Below are 21,006 nucleotides of genomic sequence, written 5' to 3' on the forward strand. Positions count from 1 at the left end.
TGTGAATTAAGAACACCCACTGGGCTAATTAAACTAAAGAGAAACTTTGCCATTTGTTTAACTTGTAACAGTTTCCTTACAAACAATGATCAAAAATAAGAGAAGACTGAACTTCATGCTTTTTATAATGCCAAGCAAGCAAAAGTTATTCAAAGGTCAGCTGGGCAGAAAAAGCACATTAAGACAAAGATAACAACATGAAAATAGATAGCTGATTTTAAAAATTCTACATTATTTAAAATTCACCTTTCACATGGGGGTATAACTGAACGTGAAGGAGCTGTCACATCAGCTTCTGAAAGTTAAAAGACAATATTTGAATTTCCTGTACTCCATTTACTTTCAACACAAATTGAAAATATAACATTGATTTCACAAAGCAAAAGCCTGCTCACATTTTACAAGCATATGTGCATATTTTCCTTATTCACAGATAATGAAAGATCCCATTAAGCTGTACTGAGACACAAACAGCTTTAGAATGTCACAGCACACTGAAAACCTATCTTGTATTTTGATAGTACCATATTAGTAACAGAATTTCTGTAATATTCCATCTCTAGTCCTCAACCTGAGCATAGGCACACATCTCTAATTTTACTAATGAAGCATCAACTTCTGGCTCTTTCACTTAAGAAATTAAATTTTTCCTTTTTGACCACATTCCCACAGAGACTGCTTCATCATTTTCATAAAACAAATCCCCACACTTCTGCATTTAGCAAGTAAAATAACATGATACCATAAAAGGAGGAGAGGGGATTTCTCCTAAGCTAGAAGTGAATCTCTCTAGAGTTTTACAATACTCACTCTAGCTCAGAATTTTTCATATATAGAGGCTTTCATAGGAACTACAATACCTAGCCACTTCAGAAGATTAAGTTACTTTGTAAAATTAAATATAAATGCCAAAATCAGCTGGGTAGTGGAACCCAAGCACTAGAAAGTCTTGGCATCTTCTAAAAACTGAAAGCAATCCTTCCTATATTCACTTCTCCTTCTCCTAGGATATTATTCAGTTCACATTAAATTGAAATTCAGTATAAGGATGAAGAATGAAACAGAATGGACTTGATCAAGACAAAGAATGAAACAGAACGAATTTCATCTCTAATGAGTTGCTCCTGGCAAATGCATAAATGAAAGGTTATATATAGTAAGTAAGGCAACTCACAGTCTAGAAATTTCTGCACAGTTTGCCACTTTATTTACATGACCAAATGCTCTACATATATTGCTACCTAAACTCAAATTCCAATCTTTTTCTGTTTTAACTTACCTATCTGTTTCTTTGGTTCTACGAAAGGCCTGTGTGGAAATACGGGAAGAAAAATTCAGTTTTAGCAAAGACATTGTTAATTACTTGGTAGTGTACATTACAGAGAGAATTCCTGTTTAAGAGAAACAGTCTGCAGTGTATTTAATTTAAAATTAAAATAGATTTTACTTAAGTACAAAACCAAATTTGACAGACAAGCACAAGAAAAAGAACAAATAACCTGTTGATACTAAATGAGATCTCTGATTTGTTTTCCAAAATCCATTTCAGGGTGGAAACATCATAATTTGATGGATGTTTAAATGTGACTCCTTCAGGCAGGCCCTGCACTATCACAGCAGACTGGTTCCTCTGAATCTCTTCATATGGCACAGGTACTGCTGTTGACTTTCCTAAAGCTTTACCTAGAAAAAAAAGAGGAGTTGTTTTGATGTTGAGACTGCTGAAGTTAGCAAAAGGATGAGTCCCTCACAAAACTTTGTAACTTTGGACAGAACTGGAGCAAAAGCAAAGTGTGGATGCAAATCTTCTCAGAAAACCAAATACTGCTGGCATGAATGTGCACTGTGCAATGATCTCAAATCACATCCCACAAAACACATCACAAAGAACCACTACATGTGTATTTTTCAGAAACAGCTACTAAAAGTTTCTAAAAACAGCAGTGTAGTTGGGAAGGCTAAGATCATGCAGTTTTTTCCTTCCAAATGGAATAAAAATTTAAAAATCTAGAAGAATTTAAAGGACCCACCATAGGAAAAGCAGAAAAACTCCTCCACAGACTTTCTAAGAGCCTCCAGCTCCTCAGCATCCAGCGTCTGTCTGTTTACAGCTGGTGTAGTCTTTGTTTTCTGCAGTTCTGGAGGCCTGCCCTCCTCTGTAACACCTGGCAGTTATTTAGAAAAATAAGACAAGCATAAAATAATAAGTTATTACGAGTGCCTAGTCCCACCACTTTACACTAGAGATTCTCAAGCAGGAAACCTGCCAGGAAATTGCAAGGGTTTACTTGTATTAGAAGCAAATGCACACATCTATGTATGTAAGCAATGAGCAAATTTAAATTTACACCAGAATTATTATATCCTCACTACAATCTTTGCAAATATCACTCCCCGAAGAACATGAATGACAAATTAAGAGACACATCCAAGAAGGCTTTCTTTGGCATGAAGAGGTAGAAAATACTATTAATCTCACAGGAGGATAATAAAATGCTAAACTGCCAAGAAAAAAAGGACCAACAGAGTCACCAAGGAAAAAGTAAAATGCCAGTGTGAAGGGTCCCATAGCTCTCTAGTGCTGTGCATGTCATCTTATGCAGCAGTTCTGTTATGTCCTGGTTTATTTATTCTGTATGTGCTTCACAGAACATTTAACAGCAGGGATCTGACTTTTGCCATGACAGCTCATCTCTTTCAAAGAACATTATTAAGTACACACCTCCTACTGCTGAATAAGAGGAGCTACAAACAAGACATCATCACTCAAACAGAGAAGATTTCAGTCCTACATCTTGTTCTAGTCTCTGAGCAAAAGCCACTGCAAAAGGAGTGAGGAAGTAAGAACACTTCCAGTATTAAAAAGATTAAAAAGCAAACAGAAGCGATGGCTTCGGGTGGCAGCCTTCCTTTCTCATAACTCAATTCTTGCTAAGATTTACTGAGAATCATCCAGCAAAACCAGGGGCAAACAACAGAGATATGCTTGCCTACCTTGAAGGAAAGGCAAGGGAGATCTGTGTTCCTTTGTGCAAGAGCATGATCAGGGCTGAAGCTGTGTCATGACTTCACCACGAGCCAGCACAGCAGTAAGCCTGAAACACTGGGATGTGCATCACCAGGACTGCTGGCATCACAATTCTACGCTGACACAAGAAAACAAACATCAGTTTGAACAACTGATTACAAATGGGCTGTGAAATGAGCTGAAGCAGCAATGTTTTTAGTAAAACCATATTTATCATCTTAAAAACTTGTATCTTCATTTCAAAGAGAATCTCATCCCTCCTGTGCAGATCATACATCTGCTTCATGCCCTGCAAACCCACCTCCATGTGACATTTAGTTTGCCAGCTCTTCAGGCCTGAAACTTTTGCATTCTCTGCAGTATGACAGGACCTATCAGAACATGAAAAATAATGCAAAACTGGGATATTGTTATATACCTGTAACACAGGTGCCTAATCAATGACAGCATTTAGGATTTGCCTGTAGACTTGGGATAAGACATCAGCTTCCATTTACAGCTACATCTAATGTAGCTTTTTGAGTGGGCATTTTTCCTATGTAAGAAACTGATTCACTGAAAAGGCCTTTACTGCCAGCAGCTGCAGAAAGCATACCCACACCTTCTAAAAACAATAAACAAACCAAAATTAAGATGACAACACTGCCCCTCTTCATATGAAAATGAAAAGCAGACAGAAAGGTGGAGAAACTTTCTTAACTAGAAGACAAACCCTTATGGGTTTTTTTCATTACATGATATTTATGCATTTTCTTAAGATCACATTATGCATCTGCCTCCCTAATCCCTCCCACAATCGTTGGCTGATTTTAATCAAGACTCACAGACAAGATTAAGTTTCAAATGCAGCAAGATTTGTAACAGCCCTGCAGAACTGATCAAAGCTAGCAGGCATTCACTCCTCCTGGCCCTGCTGATGGACACACCAACTCCTGGAGGTTACACAACTTCACAGGCTCTTCCAAAGCCCTTGCCACAATTACTGGAACCCTGAGCAGGATTTGGGCTGCCTCTGGGAGGGGATGTCAAGGATATATGCAACAAGATCTGGGGCAGAAGAGGGATGAGGGGGCTGATTTATGGCTCACAAAGGGTGAGGAATGGTTATGTGGTAAAAGAATAGCATTCTGCACAGTTGTGAGCATCCTGTGGAATTAGTTTCATTACTCTTCTGGATTCAGTAGGACTACAACTACACAACTCCCAACAACCCTCATTTTGCAATGAGAGTCAATATGTGCTTAAGTGTCTCTGATTTTCTTTGACTGTCTAGATGTTTTGGGTTTTTTAGAATATCCTTCCCTCCAGGTCTGACAGTCCAGCATACCAGTCAGCTGGAAAAGCAATCTCCCAGCTGTCCCCATTCCAAGCAACAAACCCAGCACTGTCCTCATCTCACCAAAGAATAAGAAACAAAGAAATTAGGCTTTAGCAGAAAAACAATCTACTTAACTGAAAGTTCCTCAAAAAAAAAGACCTGAAGATGAGATGCTCAATAGAGAACAGCTGGCACAATTTGGTATCTGCAGCTGATAGAGCTCAGGACTCCACTAGCAAAAGAGCTGTAAGTCCCATGGCAGTTAAGGCATCTTAGAACATCAAAAGGTTTTTTATCAGGTGGCTTTCAATCCCTCAGGGAGAGAAAAACAAGAAGTAATTTTAAGAATATGAATGTGACCCCTGCACAGGCATTCTGAGAGGCAACTTAAGAGCAACAACAATCTTGTGACACCACTCCCATACATGTATTTCGTTATTTGTACTTAATGAAAGTTACTGCAAAGCAAGAGGGAAAGTAAATGGGTGCATAGCTAAAAGCATTTTGCTTTGGTTATAATGTCATTCACTCAATTCATCTGTGAGCTTTTTAAGGCCACCCAGCTTTACAGTTCATGAAATTGGAAAATTTCCTCAAAGTCATTTTATAATTATCAAAGGATCACTTGAACCACACAAAAAGCAAATCACCTGAAGCAGAATTTAGGAGGCACGAAATTTCAGAAATACTGACTATCTACAGTAAGTTTCTGTTTGTTTTCGACTCTTGAGGGAACAAGATGTGTGATTTCCAAGGAAATGGGACTGAACTTTCCCCACAGGTTTTTAAACCAGCTGTTAACTTCACACCCCTTGGCTGACTAGGCAGAGACAAAACATTAAAGCTTTGTGGCAATCAAGCCAAGCAACCTAGCTGTAAAAGTTACTCAGAAGGATTCAATGAGACAGAAGCCCAGCTGCAGATCTTCAAGCAGGTCCACAGTAGCCTAGTCTATGGGAAGAATTATTTTACTTGTCTGCAGATGATGGAATACATCCAAGAGCAAATAGATATTCACATACCAAAAAAACATACTGAGGAGCCAAAGCTGACCAATCTTTCCCACAAAGTCTGTGGAGAACTGCATTCCAGTCATTCTTGGATGTGTTCTTACATAAAGAACACTCAGATTCTGAGCATTTCTGAAACTACAAGAAGTTCTCCCAACCTGTGGCTGGGTGGACATGGAGATACAGGTAAGAAGAGTGGAAGACCCTGGCCCAAAGTCTCCAGCAGGACTTGAAGTCAAACTCAGGCCCATACCATCTGCACTGTTAAGATCAGTGTGGAAACCCAAGGCCATCAGAAGAAAAAGGCTCCAAAAAGAAAGGACCTATCCAAGATGAACCACCTACAGGTGCAAGATGGCCCCATCTCAGGCAAATGAGCTCAAAGCCCTGGCACCACCAAAGAAACAAGCAGCATGACTGGGAGAGCTGCCAGAAGTTGCAGAACTAGCAGGACTAAAAGCTTCTCTGCAACCTACACATTATTGGTGTAGCAGCCAGTAGCAGTGGAAATGCTGGCAGAGGCAACTGGGATTCTTGGAGAAGAATTGTCTCCTTGGCAGATGGGATGGAACACATGGTGCTGGGTAAATATCTTTCAAAGTCCAGAACAGGTGCCTGAAAAGGTGCTTCTGAGTCAGGAAGCTCTTCTGAAAGTTCCCTTTTGACAGGCAAATACAACCTGGGGAAAATAAGGCTTCCTCTGAGTTTTGGGGTTTCTTTGGATGCCTTATAAACTATCTCCAGCTCACATTCAAATGAGAATGAATTCCAAAGAGCCCAAGGGAAACTGCCACGATGACAAAGATGAGCACTGAAGAGAACAGCATTCTTCAGATCCCCAGGAGTAAGTCCCCTGTTCAGAATAGCTGATAACCCACAACTCCAGAGCACTCCAGAGATGACAATCCAGGCTCTTTATCTTGCCAAGGCCATGCAAGAGGAACTGAGGACCACACAACACACTTTAGCAAGGGACAGCAACTAAAACAAAGAGGTGCTGTTAGAGCAAGATGTACATGATCCTGATTGCTTACAGTGCAGAAGTATCTACATTTGTCCATAAGCTGAGTATGAGCAGGTGCTCAAAGAACATGCTATTTCTGTATACAATACAAATTTACACAGGCCTAGAAAATCTGACACTGCAGCTTACCCAAGGCACATGTTCTGGACACAAGAACACGCAGTTCTGCACTGACTGAAACAGTCTATTTCACCATGACATAGGGCTCACAGTTCTCTTCATTAAGCAGAGTTCAGAAGAATACATTATCTGACTCACTTTTAAATAATTAACGCCTGTTGACTGTTTTTTTCAACACTTACTACACAACCATACTAAAAATTTTAAAAGCATTGTTATTATTAATTCCTAATATGTTTTCTTAAGGTAACAAGGTAGATGAGCTATGGGCAGGGCTCCTCCTTGCCCTGCAGCAAGGCCTTAGGGAACCATGTGGGTCAAAGTCATCATGAATGAAAGCCACAGGAAACCAAACTCCAGTGCTGCTTTCACTGAACCACCATTATTTTTATCAGTTCTATAACACTAAAAAGTGTACATGCTACTTCCTTCATAAACCTCATAAATATATTTCATCAGTTTAGCCCAGTAAATTATACTCATTAATTTTAAAAAAGCAGCGGGTTTGAAGCCTGAGCCCTGCAAATTCTGAAAATGCTTCATACGCTACTCAAATTACACAAAGGAACTGTGAAAAATGTAGAAATAAAGACTGAAGATATGTGCTGGCTTGCACAGAGTCAGATATAACCAGAGATGTGCTTAGTAACTAGAATTCTGTTTCCATATTTAAAGAAATATGAAGATACTCATAAGGTATGAGGAGGTAATTCTCAATATTGTCAACACCACATGCTCCAGGGACTGACATCACAGATGAATTTTTAAAGGTTTAATTCTAACAGCAAGATAAGAATCTCTTAGAAGCCTTTATCAGTCCTAAAGTAACAAGAAGGACTCAAGTCTCACTGGTTAAATACACAAAGAACTGTGTCCTTCTGGATTCTTACAAAACACCTATTAAAATCTCAACTACCACTGCCTATTGCTCACTTTCATACTCAACTGAAGAAACAATGCAACAAGGAACTGTTGCATTTAGAGCAAAAGATATTACACTACAAACTTCATCAAGACTTCAAAGCTGCCAAAGGCAGTGATTGAATCAGCATCACCAGGAATATGTACTGCTATTACTTCTAAAAATTGTTGTTCTGAAGTAATGTTTTCTAGAATCATCAACATCATTCTCAGGGACAAAAGAAAACTGCTTCCAGCATCAAAACTCCCCTGAAAGCATGGGAGATGTGCACTTAGTGAAACCATGAAAGCAATGACTGACAATAGTTGACCTTGTTCACACAGATCTACACCATAATGTTCTGCAAGAATCATAATGGAAACACTGTTTTCAAAGTTAATATTCTTTAATCCTATCAGCCTGACAGCACAAAAACACAGCCCAAGAACAAGTATCTTGTAACTGGAATACAGCAAAAGGTGAGGATTATCAAAACTGATGTAGGATTTAAACACAGGCATGCATCTACAGAAACAACATCTCATACAGCCAAGTACAAGCATGGATGAGAAGCCAGTGCTTCCCACAGTACAAAATCTGAAACAGAGATCTAGCCAGGAGATCAAACAGCAAATCCCCATAATTTCAGATTCCCTTCTAAAAGATGTGTCCAGTACACAAAGTTCCTGGCATATCAGGGCCCATGATACCACTGGACTGGCAATAAAACATAGTACTAGGATGTCAGGGAAGTCCTTTAAGTAACAAAAACAAGACAAAAAAGCAAACAAGTGAAAAACTGAACTGCCTCCCCAGTACTCAGATAGCAGTTTTCACAAACAACAGTATACAAAGATTGTCCCTGTAAAAAAAACAAAAAAAAAAAGAAAAAGAAATTGATTCATCTTATTCTTGATTCCTCAATCAGGTAACAATTCTACATTTTGGTATCAGTGATCTGTTACAACCCAACACTGACTTTCCTTGGAGTAAATATGTGCACAGAAAGTCACTGTCCATGCCAGTAGGACAAAAAAAACCCCAAAAAATCCAGACCCCTGCTTTCTTAGGGGTCTGCTGGGGGTGTGTTCTGTCCCCATGTGTCAGAGCTGGGGCAGTTCTCTGCTGTTCTTGGGGCAGTTTTCTTGATCTCTCCCCCCTGCAGGAGATCTCTGCTGTCCATGGCCACTGAGTGTCCCTGCAGGGCTGATCCAATTCCAGCATCCCATGGGGAGATGCTGCGCCCAGGGCAGGAGCCAAGCATTCCTACCTGGATCCAATGTGAGCCTGGCACAGCCCAGCAGCCTTTGCCCAGTGCATTGCCAGAGGAGCAGCTTCTGCTGCCCTGCATGGCCAGAGGGAGCCCAGGCCCATCTCCAGCAGCCCTGGAGCTGCAGAGGAAAACTCCCCCCTTGTGCAGGATCCCTGCTCCAGCAGAGCCACAGCTGGCACTGCAGGAGGGCTGAGCCCCCATGGGATGGGGCTGTGCCACCCCCTGACACACAGGGGGACAGATCTATTCTGACTCTGTCAGTGGTTTGTTTTGGGGTTTTTTTTTGTACTATTGCATTTGTATTTTTAATTTCCCTAGTAAAGAACTGTTATTCCTAATCCCATATCTTTGCCTGAGAGCCCCATAATTCAAAATTACAATAATTCAGAGGGAGGGGGTTTACATTTTCCATTTTAAGGGAAGCTCTTGCCTTCCTTAACAGACACCTGTCTTTTTCAAACTAAGACACCTACCACAAACAACTGACCTTGAGACAGAGCCTCCAAGATAATTTCATGTAGAAGCAAAAGTATTTTTGGGAGTAAAGTCTTTCTGTTACACACCAAATGCAGTTGTTTTCCAAGCAGTATTTAACTTGACAACAACAACTTGACAGTTTCTTAAACTCCTCCTCAGACTGATTCTTTTATCATACCATACCTCTGACCTCCATCTTATCTCTTTCTCTAGGCAAATAAATTTGTTATTCATTAGGCAGTATCCATCACCAACAGTTTCCTAAATGAGTGCATCAATGCTCCCCTAAATCATCATTGAATCTTTGAAACCTATCCCTAAAAACACTGTCCTCTGTGAATGAATCAATGAATCAAGTTTTTGAACACAAAAGTTCCACTGTTTTACTGTAAAAATTAAATTAAACAAAAACCACACCCTAGAGGTACTTTAAACAGTACAAAAATAATGCAGATGTAATTTTAAGTCATTATGGCACAGATGGGTTCTTCTGTCTATTAAATCAAAGTGATATAAAATAGCTACATGAAAAAATACTATCTTGTCAAAACTGTGCATCTGCTTTAGTAAAGCATGAGGTGATCTCAAGAACCAGGACCACCTGAGCTGACATAAGTACTTCTCTATCTGTTCACTGCCCTCCTCAGTTCTTCCTGAGTGGAAAAAAAGTTTGGAGGAGAGGATACAAAGCAAAATTAACACACACACTAGGAAATGCAGATGTATTATAAGGGCAGACTGTCTAATACTACTTATTGTACTAGTTTTCATATTATCTAAGAAAACATGAACACTTCCAGCCATTGTAGAAATAACACTACAAACAAGACCACTGTTACTGCTCATTTTACAGCTTGATTTGCATTAGCCAATATAATTGTAGCATGCAGCCATGATAGACAGAATTTTGCTCCCAAAATTATTAGTATTATGCAATACACATTATGCAGATTGTGACATACAAAAATAAAACATTGAAACTTACAGTATTCCATAAAATCCGTCTTAAAATCTTCCCTAGAGTTGACAAAGGCTTTTCCTCTCTCAGTTCCAACAACAAAAACATTTCTTGCAAATACACCAATACAGGCAATTTCTGCCTTGGATTTGGAAAGTTCTTTACACTATAAAAAGAAAAAAATAAAAAGCTTTTATTACCATAGTGAAGATACAGTTAATAAAAATGTTTGTGATATCATGTAAAACAGTTATTATACTGCTGCCAGCATCCACCCTTCAGAGGGTACTGTGAGCAACATAACATCAGCCAGTAGCAAAGCACAATTTACACATCTGGAATACTTTTTATCCAAATCTTAAAAGCATTTGCATTAGCAAATTAAGACCTTGTATACACTCAGAGATTGCATTGTTTTTAATTAAAACCATTTATGCCATTAATCCATGTTAAATTACCACTTCCATGTTAATCACACTGAGTGTCTTACTCCAACTTTCAACAAAGCACACAGAAGTTTTGTGTATTCCCAGCACACTTGTCACACACCATCCTCTGCTCAGAAAGGTGTGGTTGCAAGCAGGATGGCTCCCTGTAGTCTGCCCTGTCCTGTCTGCTGGGCCCAGCCCCAGGTGAGTGCCCCCTGAATGGAAGGATTGCACCATCCCTGCAAACACCTACATGTGTTCTGCCAGGAGAAATCTCTGGCAAGAATTAAGGCAGGAAGCCCATGGAGAGAACAAGAAGCCAAGAAAACTGGTGAGATGACCAAGTAGTAATCACAGAAGGTCAGTCTCTCCTAGGAACTAAATCAGAGTTTGTTACAACCTATAAAAACACTAACAGCTCAGCATGGGAGGAGAAAGTAACACAAAGACTTTAAGAGGCAATGGGATAAAAGACTTGCAATATATTGTCTTATAATCATTCCTCTCGAAGCTTCACTGCTAAAAAGAAAACTCTCACTTATCATTTAAAAATCCCAACTTTAAATAAACAAATCTTGGACAGTGCCTCAGTTTCAAGGAAATGGGACAGGCATTTCCACTCACATAAACACATTTCCACTCAACCACAAACCCCACCACACAGTTTAATACCTTCTAAAAAACAGATGACATGCCAACAAGAAGTGTTTTCTGAACAAGTTTTGTTGAGTTTCTACAGCAGCTGAAGACAAGGCATTAGCCTCAAAACCATTTATTCACTCTACACTACCTATGACAAAGACCAGAACATACTCATGCCTTTCAACCACACTGTACCAAAGCAATCAACAAATATTTCCCATTTATTTGACAAAATAATTTTTAAAACAACCACACCACAACAAGAAACAAGATCACTGATAGCATGATTTATCACAAGCAAAGATACAATTACAGCTGGTTGGACAACACACATTACAAATACAACAATCCACCTTCCCTGCTGCCCAGTGGGAAGCAATCTGCTGATGTAATCCTGCAAATACCAAGACACATTTATCATGCCAAAACTTAACTTCTTTACTAACCATTGACTCAAGTCCTGACATGAGGAATGTAACCACCATTCTGCTTTCCAAGGATTCCTCATCATGGATGGATGTTGTTGGTCCAAGAATTTGAGCCATTTTCCTCCTGTAAAACAAAAGGAAAAAACCTTTTCAGATACATACAACAGTGAAAAAAAAAAATAAAACCTCTCTTATGCAAGCAAAGAAAAAAATAAATTCAAAATCCCATAGAACACAGCCCACTGCACACAAGCAACTAAACAAATAGGTAATTAACAGGAGAAAGTGCATGCTCTTCTTTTCACGCTTCCTGCTGTTTCATCCAAAGCTGGAGCTAAACATAAGATAAAATGTTGTATCATGATCTGGCCAAAAACTATCTGTGCCCAGAAAAATGCATTTTAACTGATTAGCTGAATTTACATTGATTTTTCTTTCTTAGCATGTCTAAATAAACACAGCAACAAACACTGGCATTAACAAACAAATGGCAAGGTATAATTATGACACAGGTATGAGAACAACCTTTCCTTATAACTATGATAGCCTAGCTCAAAACAATCACCACCCTGTCCCAAAATCACAACCTGAAGACTACAGTATCAATAACCAAAATGTGACTTTCTTATTTGCATATTTTTCAGTTGTAGGATTAACTCAAAACTGAGTAGTCTCAAGTAAGGTGCTAAAATTAATTACTAAATTTCAGCACCCCTTCTTCCTGCAGGTCATTCAGGAGATTTTCGACTTATTTAAAACATAAGTAATAATCAAGATTTGTTTATGCTTCTGTTGGCAAAATTGTTGATACAACACTGATATGTGAGAATGAAGTTTCAGCAGCTTCTAAGAGCACATTTTTCTAAAGTACTTTATAAGCATTTGTATCCCACAATAAACTTGGATTCTTTGCCCATCACACTGAGTCCCCATTTCTCTCTCTTCACTGCCAATAGTGGCTTTTCTTTATCCTGGAACTGATCAAACCTGCTCTGGACTGAAAACCCAGGAGAACACTGGGAGGTCACACCTGCAGCCCACCAGGGCCAGGACGTGGCATTTTCCAGTGCATAAGAGACTGAGGGAGCCGAGCTATCCCCCATGACAAAGACTTTCTGAATTTGCCATGTCTTCAGAACAGTCAGAGGTTTTACCGTTTAATATTATTCATTTTTTATGCTTGTGAATACTTTGCTTGTTAAATAAACTATTTTTTCCACTTTTCCCCAAGGGAATCTTTACCTGAACCACTAGTGGGAGAGGTTTGAGTCTGCTTTCTGGAGGGACCTTTTTGGAGCTTCCTCCCAAATTTGCCCTAAACCAGGACAAATACATTTTTTGGCGCCCAACGTGCGGCTTGAGAAAGTGGAAAAACCTTGTATTGCTTGCATTTTGGTTGTACTTATTCTGAATTGGAATAAAGCAGTCAGTAGCCATACTGCTTGAATTGATAATGTCTCTCTGGGTGGAAGCCTTCATGTATCTCTGGTCCTCAGATTTTTTTGAGCTTTTAATACCTTTCTGGCCCCTAGGTTTATTTTCTTATCTGGAGATAGTTCCAGTATTGTCCCTACATAGTTTTTACAGTAGAGAGGCACAGATTAGAACAGCTATTTTGCTTGGCATGGTGATATTTATTTATAGGGAGTTTGGAAAGGTACTGGAGTTTGTTCCAGATCAGTATATACACATATGTATATCTAAATTTAAAATTATACATATATATTTATTTATGTATATGTGTCTCACTTTGAAAGACATGTGTCTGCCAAGGAAGGTGGGAACCTCCCTTGGCATGGAGAGCATGACCCTCCTTCCATCCAAATTATTATAACTCTGAAATTAAGGAGCTTTCAGGCAAAGATATGGGAAAAGCAGTATCAGTTCCTTACTAGTATATATGTGTATAACAAGGCAGACAAGCAAACACAGCAGCAGCAAGAAGCAGAAAGCACAAACCCAGCCCAGCCTTGTCCGGGCTGCAGAGAGGAGGGCGCCCGCTCCTTTGGTGCAGTTCCAGGCACGGCCAGCAGGGGCGCTGCTGGCTCCCGGCGGGCAGGGCGGGTGCGGGGTTATTGCCTCTGAAATACTGAGCACGCTAAGGACAGGAAATTTCCTGTTTACATGCTCTACTTTATACACATACTCATTAATTTTCCCAGATAAACATATATATGGTAACATTTTCCCCCAAATCATTAACATATTTTTTCTACCCTTTATGCATGCATTTTCCTGTCCTGGGGGTCTTTTTGGTGGCCCCAAAGTCATACTGAGCACTCAATGAACTGGTACAAGTTGGCACAGCAGGCTGGCTGTGTTCCAGTTCTTCTTACAGAATGAGCATTGTGCAGTTCCAGCACATCCAACAGCACTGATCCAGCATCGAGTCACAAGAAATAAGCAGCATTTTGGTAGAGGAAGATGAGGCAGGGGGGGAGAGTTCATCACACAGCTGAGACCTTCCCAAAACCAAGGATAACTAATTCCATTTTTTTCTAGGTAATTTCATGGTAGTGAGCACCGTGACTTTTTAGTCAGCCTACATGACCTCTGATACTATTAAGAGCAATTAAAAGAGTAAAACACAATTCCAGCAGCTGCTATTTGAAGTGTCCTAGTGCAGCACCTAGGCATTCATACATTACAAGGGAATCATGTAAACAAAATGAAATATTAATCACAGCACACCTGACCATCTGATAATTCCTGTCTTTACCAGTATAATTTTATTTACTTAGTCAACATGATGATCAGCCTAAGAATTACTTTAGTTCTATGTATCCATCAACACACAGAATATTTGAGAAGTGAATTAATTTAATCTAAACTCTACTGACACATTTTTCAGAGAGAGAAATTGCTGCCCTCACCAGCGCAAGCCATTACTTTGTATTTCTATACTGCAACGGTCACGTACAGCAAACTAAAGACTCAGATTTAAAGACAAACAAAACTTTTTAAATTTTTCTCACAAAGAGCTAATCCAACACTAAGCATCCATTCACATTCCATCACCTTGGGAAAAAAAAAAAATCATCTGGTCAGTTTTCAGATGCGGGCACCTTTGCATGGTGGCTTCATGCAGTCAAGCACCCTGTGTCACCTCACTGGAGTACTGCTGCCTGCCACAGCACACACCAGGGCACTGACTGGGAAACCAATCATCCCACCACTCCTCAGCAGTAATCAACCTCCTCCACTTGGTCACTTTGTTGTATTTGCCCAATTATCCCATTAGCAAAAAAACCAAAGAATATTAGAGGTAGCAGCAGTTTTAATTGAACAGCTTAGAAAATATGTAAAATCGGATACACTTGAAATATTGACAATATAATTTGGTTAAAATAAGGGGTAATTTCGTTCCAATAATAGCGCGTAAGCAAAACAAAATAACCGTGTGGGGTACAGAGTGCAGGGTCCTTGGACCCCTGCCACTCATGTACAAGCTTGTCAAGCTAAAATTCCCCCTTATATGCCATGTGTCAATGCCATCTCCTCCCAGTTTTGATTCATAACACTCCTACCTCTGCCCTCATCACCACCTTTACCACACAGGCTCCACCACTCTTTTTGGTGGTCGCATCACCTTTTTGGGGTCGTCTCTGATGAAGGCTCTCCTCTTCCTCTATGTCCTTCAACTCACCCTTGGATTACACATGTGCACCAAGCTAGTACAATGTAAGCCAACACTAACATAATACTACATTTAAGCATCAAAGCAATAAATCTCTTATAACTAGCATTTTCCTGGGACCCAGCCAGATTTTCCTTTCTTTCTGTTAATTTTTATTAACTGTTATCTCTTGCTTTTTTCTACCTTGAACATCTGACGGAAAAGGGGGGATGGAACCTCTCCTCTCCCTTTCTTTCTTGGCATTACACTTTTAAACTGTTTTATTATTTCCAAATATTAATTACTGAATCCATATTAATTACTGTTTCAATTTCGTCAGCACGAATCATACCTATTTACCACAATTTCATTCCTTCTGCAGCTCTCTCCCTTGTTCTTATTATTACATTGAACCAAACGAACCAGAACACTGATTTCCATGGAACTAATTACATGTGCTCTTCCTCGCATTAAAGGAAGAACATTGGTCAATCCTATTGCGAGGGTCTCTTCACCCAGAAAGAATAGTCCAGGGACCAGAAATAAAAGTCAACTCAACAAGCCAGAGTTTGGGAATGTGTCAGAAAATTACAAATATACAATCTTTTCAGAGGAACACAAGCTTCAATCAAACTTCTATGAAAAGTTTTCATGTCCTGATGGATAAGGAAAAACTGTGGTACCTCAGTTGTCCCTAGGGCCCCCTATACTAGGCTGCTTAGGAGACAAACTTTTATGCCATCTAACTTACATAACAGAATTTCAAGTCTATTTTTTTAGTTAAGTTACTGTTTCCTTTAAAATACTTTACTGGATTTTGTTATCTTAAATGTGAAGTTTAAGTTAAACAAGCAGAAAAGAATACGAGATATATTTACAAAAGGAGTCTAAAAGTTGTTCCACATTGTGAGATACTGACTGAAAGACTTGTACAGTGACAACTCAGCTAAAAGATTAGCTTGCAGGGGCAGCTGCACTCATGAAATAGTCACCATGCAGATGTTTCTCTCAAGCACTTCACATATCAAACCTTGGGTAGAAGAAGACTGCAAACATGCAAACAAAAATCTGGCTACCCAAAATATTTTGTGATTGAAAACATTGTTGTGAAGCCAAGAGAGGCTAATGAGGGTATATGTCCATGTAAGTGTACAATTATATGCCAACCTCTCTTCAACACCAGGCTAACAGGCTTCTGCAGCAATTCTTTGTTGTCAGCTGCAGCTGTTCTTTGCTGGTGGCTGTGTTGTTGCACACAGGGCCAACTGATAGGGGAAACTTGTATGTTTATGAAAATTCACAATTTTAGAAGCATAAAATGTACTTAGGTGGGTGGAGGAAAACAGAAATATATATAGATTAGTTAGCAAGTTTGCAAAAAGTACAGAACAAGGCTTGTAACAGGAATGCAACCTGTTTCGTAGAAACAACTTGTAACAGAACACAAAAGAACATAGTTGCTATGTAAAGACCATAAAAATAAGAAAACCCAGTAAAGCAAGACTCAGGTATTACTGAAACCCATAAAGCAGAACCCAAATCAGCCAAGACCAGGCTCCTGGCTTTGGCCAAGACAAAGTGACCTGGGAGAAAGTCAAACCTCCTGCGCTTGTGCAGAAGAAGTCAAGCAACAAACACAGAGAAAGAAGATCCTACTTCATCAAGAAGACCCTTGCCCAAGACCCCCAGGGGGCATGGCACCACAGAAAACTATAATATGAAGTGTAAGGAGGCAGAATGGGCAGGGAGGCATGGGCTTGGGAGATCAATGTGTATTTAAACCTGAAACCTGTCTCACCAGGTACACATGTATGGAGCAAATATGCCCCACGTGTCCCACCTAATAATAACATACCTGCTTTACAATTCTAAGTGTAAAGTCCTTATTCACCAACTCACCACTAAGATGATTAGACAGATGGAACAACTCACCTATGAGGAAAGGCTGAAAGAATATATTTTTGCATAAATATTAATAGCAAAATAAAGGGTAAGACCGACCTTTGTTCCCAACTGGATGCAAAAGGGAACTTAGTAACTGCAGATAAGGAAAAGGTGGAAGTGCTCAACGCCTTCTTTGCCTCAGTTTTTAGTGGGAAGATGGCTCATCCTCAGGACAACTGTCCTCCTGGGTTGGTAGGTGGTGTCAGGGAGCAGAATGATCCAGGAGGAGACCATCAGAGGACTGCTGAGCCACTTGGATGTTCATAAATCTATGGGCCCAGATGGGATCCACCCCAGGGTGATGAGGGAGCTGGCAGACGAGTTTGCAAAGCTGCTCTCTATCCTTTACCAGCAGTCCTGGCTCACTGATGAGGTTCCAGATAACTGGAAGCTGGCCAATGTGACACCCATTTACAAACAGAATGGGAAGGAAGATTCTGGTCATTATAGGCCAGTTAGTCTGATCTCAGCACCCGGTGAGACAATGGAACAGTTTGAGCATCATATTGAGCAGCATCACACAGCACTTACAGGATGGCCAGGGTATCAGACCCAGCCAGCATGGCTTTAGGAGGATAGGTCATATTTGACCAACCTGGTCTCTTTTCATGGCCCGGTGACCCTCCTGGTGGATGCAGGAAAGGCTGTGGATGTTGTGTACCCTGACTCCAGCAAGGCCTTTGACACTGTGTCGCACAGCATTCCCTGGAAAAGCTGCAGCCCATGGCTGGGACAGGAGCCCTCTGTGCTGGGCTCAGACCTGGCTGGATGGCCCAGAGAGTGGTGGTGAGCAGTGCTGCATCCAGCTGGGGCCAGGCACCAGTGGTGTCCCTCAGGGCTCTGTGCTGGGACCAGCTCTGATCAATGTTTTTATTGACGACATGGATGAGGGGATTGAGTCTTTCATTAGTAAATCTGCAGGTGACACCAAGCTGGGAGCATGTGTCGATCTGGTGGAAGGTAGGAGGGCTCTGCAGAGAGACTGGAACGGTTGGAGGGATGGGCAGAGTCCAATAGGATGCAGTTTAATAAATCCAAGTGCCCAGTCCTGCATTTTGGCCACAATCACTCCCTGCAATGCTCTGGGCTGGGGATGGTGTGGCTGGACAGTGCCCAGGCAGAAAGGGACCTGGCGGTGCTGGTCAACAGCGACTGACCATGAGCCAGCAGAGTGCCCTGGGGGCTCAGAAGGCAAATGGCTCCTGCCTGGATCAGGAATGGTGTGGCCAGCAGGAGCAGGGAGGTCATTCTGCCCCTGCACTGGGCACTGCTGAGGGCACACCTGGAGTGCTGTGTCCAGTTCTGGCCCCTCAGCTTGGGAAGGACCTTGAGACGCTCGAGCGCGTCCAGAGGAGGCAACGAGGCTGGAGAGGGGCTGGGAACACAAACCCTGTGAGGAGCCACTGAGGGAGCTGGGGGTGCTCAGCCTGGAAAAAAGGAGACTCAGGGGTGACTTTATCACTCTACAACTCCCTGAAAGGTGCCTGTGCTCAGGTGGGGCTGGGCTCTCTCTCCAGGCAGCACTGACAGACACAGAGGACACAGCCTTAAGCTGCACCAAGAGAAATACAGGTTGGATATTAGGAAAAGTTTTTTACGGAAAGGGTGATAAAATACTAGAATGGTCTGCCCAGGGAGGTGGTGGAATCACTGCCCCTGGATGTGTTTAAAAAAGGACTGGATGTGGCACTGGGTGCCATGGTTCAGTTGACATGTTAGGTCATGAGTTAGACTCTCTGATCTTGAAGGTCTCTTCCAACATTGTGATTCTGTCATTGGGATTGGTCAGTCTGGAGAAAAGAAGGCCTCAAGATGACCAAACTGTGGCCTTCCAGAACCTGGAGGTAGCCTACAAAAGACCTAGCCAGGGAATTTGAACAAGGGCCTGGAGAGACAGGACCAGGAGGAAGGGCTTCACACTAACAGAGGCCAGGGTTAAACCGGATATTTTAAGGATGGTAATGCTTATATAAATAGCTTGAGTTACAAGATATCAACATAACACAATCTATCTATATAATCTGATCAATGTAACCTGAATCATAGCTTTTTGTATCCATATAACCTGATACAAATAATCTTCTATACAATGTAACGGCTAGTAAATGGTTAACTAGTTGCTGAAGAATTAATAGGCAAAAAAGAAAAAAAAACTCACCAGGTAGATAGCTTTAGAGATAGACAAGCATAGTGCTAATGAGAAATCAGCAAATGTAAAGCAAATTAGCCATGAAACAAAGCATTTAGGACCAGACAGGGCAAACAACACCATGACTGCACATGCTCCAAAGACAAAGTTGAAAAGTTCAGGTGTGAAGAAGACCTTGGAAGCCTTCATCAAAGACCCTCTGTAAAAAAAACATTTTTATGATTCGTGTCAATTGGAAATGGAATCAGCAAATGCTCGTATCTGCTGTGTCAAAAATGGATGCGTTCCCTGGAATAACTACAAAAAACGGTTTTGGAACTTTCTGACCAAATAGCCAAATAAAGCATCAAACAAGAAAATAGAAGAAGTAGAGTAAAGAGATGAAGCAGCCAAACAACTGATGCTTAGAATAAAAGAGAGGAAGTTGCGGTACAGCTGAGGGATATTGTGACAAAGTGACTAAATGTTTACGTATAATAAAAAGCTTGGAGCATTGGTATCAGACTAAAATTATGTAGAAGACACCAGTGAAAGGCCTCCCTCCAGATGACCACAAGAAGGACAGGAAGCCAAGGACCACCTGGAAAGACGAAATTGCTGATCCCAGCTTATTGATATTTGCTGATTCGGACTAACACAAGAGTAATGGAAAATGCTTTGCAGACTTAAAAACAGTATATATATTTTGTCAAAATTGTAAGTGGCATGTGCCGTTTATGGAGCAGTGACTCCCCAGCCACCCAGCGCCACTTGCTAGCTTTCTTTAAAATAAGATAAAAAACAGAATTCAGTTTGGCTATTGAAATTTTACATCACCCCGACGACCCCCGAACTGGGGACACGCATGGGTAGCACAAACAAACCATCTAATAACCATGAGTTCATACTATGCAAATTACTTCCGGCGTGCATATCACGTTGTTATGTTAGTAACACTAAGCAATACTTACTGTATAAATACGCCACAGCACTTGCCAAGGGTGGGTGAGTTAGCCGGAGAAACCCTGCTCACCACGGGCAGGCCGGGCCAGGCTCCACCACTGCCATTTACAGCCCTGGCTCCGCCCCTTCCCTTCCGCGCCGACGGCCGCCGCCACGCGCACGGCTCGGGCATGCGCGCGCCGCCCCGCCAGCCAATGGGAGGCGGCGGAGCGGTGACAGCGCCCCCTCCTGCCCGCGGCGGAGCGAGCGCACCCCCCCGAGCGAGCCGCGGCCGCGACCGCCGAGCCCCCCCTCAGCCCCTCATAGCGCCGCTGCCTCCGGGACCGCGCGTCACGCTCCGTCCCTCGCCCCACCCCGCCGGCCCCGGGCCCGCCTCCCACTCACCCGCGCCGGGCGCAGGTAGCCCGGTTCCTGTGGCTGGAGACGCCGCACGGCTACGGGAGGAGCGCCGGGGCAGCGGGGGTTTTTCCGCGGGCTCTCGGCGCTGCCCGAGCGGCCCCGCTCCTCGCGCGCGGTGTCGGGGCGACCCCAGCGCCGCGCCGGGCGGGGGACGATTGGCTCGCGCAGCCGCGGCCGCGCAGGCGCTCGCGGGGGCCGCCGGGAAGCGCAGTCTGCGGGCCGCAGCTCCCGCCGGGCGGCGCGCCGGGGGCACGGGCCGGGCGTGCCCACCGCGCCCTCCCTGCGGGCCCCGCCGGCACCCGGGGGGCACTGGGGCCTCGGCACATGCCGCTGTTCGCTCCGAGCGGCC

At 42.1% G+C, this 21,006-nt stretch overlaps 1 protein-coding gene across 1 annotated transcript in view; it reads right to left on the reverse strand.

Annotated features, from left to right (window-relative positions):
* GTF2I (general transcription factor IIi) overlaps positions 1-20,751 on the reverse strand; it is a 71,018-nt gene extending 50,267 nt beyond the window's left edge. The window contains exons 1-7 of the mRNA XM_066563238.1: positions 20,643-20,751; positions 11,626-11,731; positions 10,137-10,275; positions 2,031-2,165; positions 1,500-1,683; positions 1,280-1,308; positions 247-295 (exon numbers count right to left, since the gene is read on the reverse strand). Of these exons, the coding sequence (XP_066419335.1) occupies positions 247-295; positions 1,280-1,308; positions 1,500-1,683; positions 2,031-2,165; positions 10,137-10,275; positions 11,626-11,724 (635 nt within the window). The 5' untranslated portion in view covers positions 11,725-11,731; positions 20,643-20,751. The remainder of the gene's footprint in view (positions 1-246; positions 296-1,279; positions 1,309-1,499; positions 1,684-2,030; positions 2,166-10,136; positions 10,276-11,625; positions 11,732-20,642) is intronic.
* Between the last annotated feature and the right edge of the window lie 255 nt (positions 20,752-21,006).

Source organism: Molothrus aeneus, chromosome 20, assembly GCF_037042795.1.
Source record: "Molothrus aeneus isolate 106 chromosome 20, BPBGC_Maene_1.0, whole genome shotgun sequence".
Classification (NCBI taxonomy): Eukaryota; Metazoa; Chordata; class Aves; order Passeriformes; family Icteridae; genus Molothrus; species Molothrus aeneus.